We start from the raw sequence: 8,049 nt of genomic DNA, 5'->3' as shown, positions 1-8,049 counted from the left end.
CCAAGGTTGGAGGAATCGAAGATCTATCACAGTTTGTCGTCTTTCGCCACCTAGGAGGTTCTGATAATATGTGACAAACTCAATGATTACTTCTTCTGGTTTAGAATGGGTGACTCCATGATCATCATTGATCTGTAAGATCCTCCTCGCCGATCTCCTTTGAGCAATCTTATGGAAGAATACCCGGGAGCATTGGTCACCTCCTTTCATCCACTGCATTTTCGCTCGTTATTGTAACATTGTTTGTTCCATTTTGGCTGCCTTGGTCAAGACAAGCCGGCAGCAGTGTTCCAGTTGTATGTATAGTTCGTCTCGTCTACTCGAGCTAACAAGTATCTGTGCTGTTTCTAGAAATCCTTTAGCCAGTTGCACATTCTGCGATAGGTAACCCTTATTCCTCCGTTGTTCTCGAAATAACGATTTCTGTGCTTTGAGCTTCCGTGTTACAGAATACATAGGTGTTACAATAATGTTGTGCTGCCATATATTCTACACATTGGCAATAAACTCAGGTGAATGGGCAAGGTAATTATCGAATCGAAACATACCTCCAAATCGCTGTTGTCTATCCCCATTAAGCACCATCGGTGAGTGGTCTGAGGTGCGCGGGGTGAGGGTAGAATAAGATGCATTCGGGAACTGAGCCATCCATTTATCATTTATCATCATACGGTCCAATCTTTTCCACAGGTTCCGGGGTGTCGCGCTGCGGTTATGCCATGTGAACCATTCACCCTGCATGGGTAGTGGGAGTATTCCAGCACTCTCAATACAAGCATTAAAATCGTCCATAGCTATTTGAATATCTCCGGAAGTGCCACACACTTCACTTAGATCTCGCACTGCATTAAAGTCCTCTCCAACCAACAATGGGATGTCGACACATTGGGTTGCTTTAGTCTCCAGGGTTCCCCAAAGCGCCCTTCTTTCAGCCACTTCATTAGCTCCATAAACAACAGTGACAACAATCATCTCATGAGGTGCACGAGTAGTAACATGACAGTGGATAAATTGAGTACCACATTCAACCACATCAACATCAACAAAATTATCATCCAAGGCAATCCAAACTCGATTACCCGATGATCCATAATCCGTGAACCATTTCCATTGGGGTAGCAAGATAGAGTGAATAAGAGATGCATTATTTCCACGAACTCGAGTTTCAAGAAGTCCAAGAAATTGTAACCTGAATTCAGCAACGATGTCTTTGACTGCTAACTGATGGTCGCGTTTGTTCAGGCCACGCACATTCCATATTGCTGCATTCAACATGGATCACCACATATGGGGCTGCTATGATTAGGACCCCGTGACATCTTATCTGCATCATCAAGTAAGTGTAGAGCATGAAACATATTATATACAACAAGCTCCTTACCCTTATCCTCCCGACTTGACCTCATGGCACCACCATTAAGATATTCACGCCTATCTCTCTGCTTATCCACCCCTCGGGTTGGTGGTATTATCTCCTGATCATGAACTGGTGGCGGCCTCCCAAGTCCCGTTTTAGGGACGTAAACGGCGACTGGTGGTTTAATTGGTTTGGATGGTTTATTGAGAGCACAATCCTTGGCCGCATGCCCTAGCGTCTTACAACTGGTACATTTGGGAGGTATCCACTCATATTCCACGTCTATTTTGCAAGGTGTCTCTCCTCCTTCCTCGTCAGGCATCATAATTATCATATATTTATGTAATTTCGAACTTACATCCAACATCACACATACACGAGCGAAGTCCAGTCTCATGCATGCCCTCGTAATCGCATCCAGATAGAGGGGTTTGCCAATACCGCTGGCCACCGTACTGAGGCCCGCCTCAGTCCATAATTCTTTTCGGTAATGATAAATTTCATAAATGAAAAATATGGTACAGTACAACAGTTAATTGGGTATTCCCTCGACTGGCCAAGGGATACGCCATAGTCTATATAGAGCACATGTACTAATCGAACTAGAAAGATTAAGACTCAATATCCTCTGCCTAACATCATCAATAATAAGAGAAGGCAATACATTAGGCAGGTGCTCAATCTGCTGGAACCGTCTGGAATTTCTTTCTCGCCACAAATGGTAAACGAATGACCCAAGTAATGCTCGGTATGCTGCATTAATGATATGCTTCCCTCTCCATTTCCTCACTGCCCATTCCACATCCATTGCCCATGTGCGATTGGGCCAAGCGAATCGAATGATTTCCCATATGGCTTTAAGGCATCTTCTGCTAAATCAGCATCGGAAGAATAAGTGATTATGCTGCTGCTAAAATTTTTTTTTTTTTTTGGGTAAGTGTAATTTTCATTAAAGAAAAGAAAGTATAGTACAACAGAGTCCCTCTTTAGGCGCTTCCCTCGACAGGCCAAGGGATATGCCACAGTCTATACAAAGCACATGTGCTAATAGATCTAGGAAGTTTAACACGCAGCACCCAAGATGGGAGAGCCATGGTTTATCCGTCGTTGCGAGCTTCTCCAGGATAGCTAGCCAAAGGATAAACAAATGTCGCGGGATCTTTAAAGAACCCGAAAGTAGTGAAATCCAACCTACTTTCGGTCCTGCTGGTATCATAGCCCGATAGAACTCCTGGGTAGTGGGTTTCCCACTCAAACCTTTCCATATAATACGATCTGTACCCCCATGGATCCGAGGCAGCACGTGTGTAATCTCCACGCATTCCATGTCTGTGATCAATGGCCCTCACAGATAACCGAGCTTAACATGGTAGACTCATGCAATCCCAGACTGTTTGGGTTTTACAAACTTTTAGCTCTCACTAAAAAAATTTTCTCTCAAAAAATGGACCCTCCAAAATCTCATTCTTCTCTCACACACACTAATACACCATCAAAAACACACACTAGCCCTATCTCTAAAAATCCGCCGGCCGAAGAGGTGGGAGATGGCGGCGAGCCACCGGAGGATGACGGAAGTACTGTAGATGAAGAAGGGGAGCCAAGGGCGACAACTATTGCTGGTTTTATTGGAGAAAAACCAGATCTCGCCATGGAAGATGAAGAATCGGGCTCGATTTTTCCGGTGGCCGACGGCAACTCTTCGCAATCCCATGGCAGCCCAAGGTCTGGTGGAGTGGAAGGACCTTTGTTGACGAGGAAAAATGGAGTTTTGGCCGGAGAACAATCGGGTTTTAGATCTGGTTTTCACGCTGCCGAAAATGGCAGAAATCAATCGTCTTCATCTCCGTGCGTCTTCAACCTTGAGGAATTCTTCACTCTTGCCAATAAAGTGGTCGACCATGGCGACGCCCAAGCCATGGATGCGCTAAAGGAGTTGAAACGACGTTGGGAGGCTAGATTTGGGATCGCGAAATCGCGTTTGCCGGCGGAGAAATTGAAGGTAGACGACCACCCGTTTGCCCGCGAGTTGCGACAAGCTTGTCGGATACTTACAGCGCCGGGGACGACGAAAACGGGGGCTGGGGGTAGTGGTTTGGCAGTCCACCGTCGAACGGCTGTGCGAGGAAAGAAAATTGCAACATCTCCACCAGCGGATTCGCACAGAAATGACGAGAATGGGATTCCGGCGGCGACCGTTGGACTTCCGACGACAAGTGACGTGCGGCGGGTTGCTGACGTGGATGACTACGAGGGAAAGGTAGAAGCCGATGTGGCGACGCATTTGGTTGACATGGAGGCTGAATTGGAGAGTGAGAAGGCGCATGAGGTCAGCCATGATGTAAGCCCTAATGAGGTCAGCCATGATGTAAGCACTAATGATGTCAGCCATGATGTAAGCCCTGATCATGTCAGCCATGATGTAAGCCCTAATGATGCCATTCATGATGTAAGCCCTAATGATGTCAACCATGATGTAAGCCCTGATGATGTCAGGCGTGATGTCATCAATGAAGTGGAAAATTGTAGAATTTTTCCTAAGCAATATAGAACTATTCCGACTGGATTATTTGTTGGGAACATACCGCTACATGCTAGCCCTATTGCGATTGATGAAGATAAAATTGCCCACAAGTTCAATAATTCATCCCGTAAAACGTTATCATTCATCGCCCCAACGGTTCAAAATGGAGAAATTGTAGTCCGGCCGTCCTTGGACACAATACGTGATGGATCCAAGCGTTGGAAAAATACAGCTGTCGGATATTTTCTAGGGAAAAAGCCGTATTATCATCATCTGAAGGAATACACTCATTCGGTGTGGCCAGCTCTGAGGGAGGTCACAGCGACAGCTAATGGATTCTTTTTCTTCCAATTTAAAACACTCATTGATATGGAAGACGTGATCGAAGGGGGACCTTGGTTGTTCCATGGACAACCAATAGTTTTGCAAAAGTGGAAACCAGGTATGGGCATGAGAAAGCTCCAACATAAGCATGTACCTATTTGGATTAAACTTAGACACCTTCCAATGGAATATTGGACTACTGATGGATTGAGTACGGTTGCTAGTGGAGTGGGTAGACCTCTTTACCCGGATGCAATAACGAGAGCATGCACGAGATTGGATTTCACTCGTGTATGTGTGATGATTGATGTTGCACAAACGTTGCCAAAACATATCAGTCATGACACCGGATGAAAATGGAGGGGAAACACCTTGTAAAGTTGATGTTGAATACGAATGGCTCCCTCCAAAATGCACAAATTGTATGATTTTGGGGCACATGACAAAGGATTGTCCGCTGAACAAAATTCACAAACCGAGTAAACCACCAGTAGCTGTGTATGTGGCAAAAACAAACACTCCTCTACCACAACCAAACAATGAAAAGAGCAGAAAACCGATGAGACAGACAATGGTTGACATACCAAGACGTGAGGAGGGAGAAGTGCTTAGGGAACGCAAACCTGACAAACACGGTGATAGGGGTAAGGCATTGGTTATTTATAATGCCTTTGATGCTTTGCAATTAATTGATGACGCAGGTGAATCCTCGAGGGGTCCTAACACAAGCAGCCCCATTAATCATGATCCATGTTGAACCTAGCAGTGTGGAATGTCCGTGGGCTGAACAAACGAGACCATCAGCTTGCATTAAAGGACCTTGTCTCAGAATTCAGGTTACATTTCGTGGGCATACTTGAAACACGTGTTCAACAGAATAATATTATGCATATACAGTCCTATTTGCTACCTCAATGGAACTGGTTTACTGATTATAATTCCATTGGAAATCGTATATGGCTAGCATGGGATGAGAATTTTATTGATGTCCGTGTACTTGACCTGGGTGATCAATTTGTGCACTGTCGTATCACTAGTAGAGCTGTCAATGAAACTGTCTTTGTTACTATTGTATATGGTTCATCTGAGGTGATTGACCGTCAGATTTTGTGGACTACACTGGAGACACTCGCACAGCAATGCTCAGACATCCCATGGCTGGTGGGAGGGGATTTCAATGCAGTGCGAGAACTTAATGAGGTATGTGGCATTTCAGGAGATATAAGGATGGCCACAGAAGAATTTAAGAACTTAATGAGGTATGTGGCATTTCAGGAGATATAAGGATGGCCACAGAAGAATTTAACACCGGAATTCTAGAGGCGGGCCTGATTCCACTTCCAATGCAAGGTGAATGGTTCACATGGCATAATTGCAATACAACGGCGCGGAGTTTATGGAAGCGGTTGGATCGGATCCTTATTAATGATCGTTGGCTGGCAAGGTTCCCTACCTCATCTTATCACATCCTTACACCACGGACGTCTGACCACTCGCCACTGGTTCTATATGGGGATACACAACAACATAATGGAGGGGGTATGTTTCGATTTGATAACTATCTGGCCCGTTCACCTGATTTCATTCCCAATGTGCAAAACATTTGGCATCATGAGGTTGTTGGTATACCTATGTATGCCGTGACCCGTAAACTGAAGGCACTTAAACCGGTATTCCGACTACAGAGAAGGAATAAGGGGGATCTGACTCTGAACATGCTGCAATGTTTTATACAAGATCATTGCAAAACTACTTGTTCAGAGACTGAGTAGCTTGCTAGACAAGATTATTAGCCCCTGTCGGACAGCTTTTATTCCGGGAAGACGCATTGGTGACAACATTATGCTAGCCCAGGAACTATTCTCAGGCTATAACCAGATGCGCATACCTCCCAAATGTGCGCTTAAAGTGGATATCAGAAAGGCCTATGATACGGTGGAATGGGACTTCTTGTTAGCAGTTTTGCAGTTATTCGGATTCCCAACTAAATTCACAAGGTGGATCGAGGAGTGTGTTTCCACGACATCATTCTCGATTGGTCTCAATGGAAAACCTCATGGGTTCTTTACTGGAGCAAGAGGATTACGACAGGGAGACCCACTATCTCCTTACGTGTTTGTTCTCGTTATGGAAGCTTTACATTTGGGATTCCTGCAACGAATTGAGCAGGACATGCAATTCACCTATCATTTGAAGTGTGAGATTTCCAAGGTTTTTCAGTTGGGATTTGCAGACGACCTACTACTTTTCTGCAGAGTTGACTTTGACTCCATCAGAGTATTCAAGGAGGGATTGGAATGGTTTGCGGAGTTGTCGGGCCTTTGGCTGAATGTTCAAAAAAGCCACTTAATCATCTCCCGTTCGGCTCAAGAATTGAAAGATCAGATGTTGGAGATTTTGGGATTCCAAGAGGGGCACCTACCAATGAGGTATCTTGGTCTCCCCTTAATCTCTTCTAGACTGTCTATCTCTGACTGTCAACCTCTTATTTCAAAAATTGATGCACGCATTACTGGATGGGAAGGGATATCGTTATCATATGCTGGGCGAGTACAAATCATCAATTCCGTGCTTTCGACATTAAGTTTATACTGGGCATCTGCATTCATATTACATAAGAAAGTTATCAAGGAAATTGAGAAGAGGTTGAGGAATTTCCTATGGAAGGGTACAACGTCTAGCGGCTACGCAAAGGTAGCCTGGAAAGATGTGTGTCGGCCAGCAGATGAGGGTGGACTTGGGTTCAAGGACATCTCTACCTTGAATCGCACATTAATGAGCAAGAAATTATGTGATATTATCCAGTGTGACAGGACATCAATTTGGGTCCAATGGCTTTACCAAGACCGGTTACGGGACATATCAATTTGGACTCTCCATGAACATGGAGGTTCTTGGGGATGGCGGAAAATACTCAGGCTCCGTCCTTTTCTTCGCTCTATCGTGGATTACCAGATTGGAAATGGAGGCAGATTCTTTGTTTGGCAGGACCCGTGGCATCACTTGGGTCCACTTATTGAGCGGTTCCCTCGTGGACCACGCCATCTTAGACTTGAAGAATCAGCTAAGCTCAGCTCTGTGATTTCAGTAGGAGAGTGGCAATGGCCTACCATCACGGACTTCGAATGTTTGGAGATCACACCTTCGTCAGTCAGTACACGAGCATTGTATAGATTATGGCGCATCCCTTGGGTTGAGGGAGAAACCATTTGACGATCACATGTTGTACTGTACCATTACTCTTTATTAATGAAATTTACATTTACCCAAAAAAAATCCCAGACTGTTTGGTCCCCGCGGAAATCTGTCAAGGAGGGGCCCAAGGTGATGCCAGGGATCGTTCCATAAGCAAAAATTACTTCCATCACCAATACGATATTCCACCACTGAGCATAACCAGCCTCTCAACCTCAACATTTTTCTCCATCCCCATGGTCCACGATTCTCCGGGATAGTCCATATCGAATCATCTCGTAGTCTGCCATGCCGCAGCCACTCGACCCAGATAGAAGTCCTATCACATCGGATGACTTCACATAGCTTTTTGCACATCAATGATCGATTAAGAGTTCCCATATCCTTAAGGCCAAGTCCTCCCTCCTCCTTCGGTTTGCAAATCTCCTTCCACGCAACTTTAGGGTATCCACTATTTCCGGTACCTCTCCATAAGAAAGCTCGCAATCGCTTCTCAATATCTTTAATGACCCCTTTTGGCAAAATAAATGCCGAAGCCCAATAAACACCCATAGCCACAAGAACAGACTTAATGATTTGTACCTTGCCGGCATATGACAGTGCCAATCCCTCCCAACCATTGATACGTGTATCGATCTTACTCAATAAT

The 8,049-nt window shown here is 44.9% G+C and overlaps 1 protein-coding gene across 1 annotated transcript; it reads right to left on the bottom strand.

The window, feature by feature from the left end:
• Positions 1-489: 489 nt before the first annotated feature.
• LOC105178975 lies at positions 490-1,679 on the bottom strand. Its single transcript, XM_011102561.1, has 2 exons — positions 1,318-1,679; positions 490-1,189 (listed from the first exon to the last, which is right to left on the bottom strand). The coding sequence occupies exons 1-2, from the start codon at positions 1,677-1,679 to the stop codon at positions 490-492; spliced, it is 1,062 nt and encodes a 353-aa protein (XP_011100863.1).
• Positions 1,680-8,049: the final 6,370 nt, after the last annotated feature.

The sequence above is a fragment of the Sesamum indicum genome, unplaced genomic scaffold, assembly GCF_000512975.1.
Source record: "Sesamum indicum cultivar Zhongzhi No. 13 unplaced genomic scaffold, S_indicum_v1.0 scaffold00118, whole genome shotgun sequence".
In the NCBI taxonomy this organism is placed as follows: domain Eukaryota; kingdom Viridiplantae; phylum Streptophyta; class Magnoliopsida; order Lamiales; family Pedaliaceae; genus Sesamum; species Sesamum indicum.
The sequence above is the reverse complement of the archived record's forward strand: the minus strand, read 5'-3'. Positions and strand labels throughout refer to the sequence as shown.

What these genes read in the sequence shown, in the direction of transcription:
- LOC105178975 (XM_011102561.1), bottom strand. Translation starts at nt 1,679, where the DNA reads ATGCCTGACGAGGAAGGAGGAGAGACACCTTGCAAAATAGACGTGGAA. An exon ending in CTTGATGATGCAGATAAGAT is followed by an intron (nt 1,190 to 1,317) that starts GTCACGGGGTCC and finishes TGCTGAATTCAG; the next exon opens with GTTACAATTTCTTGGACTTC.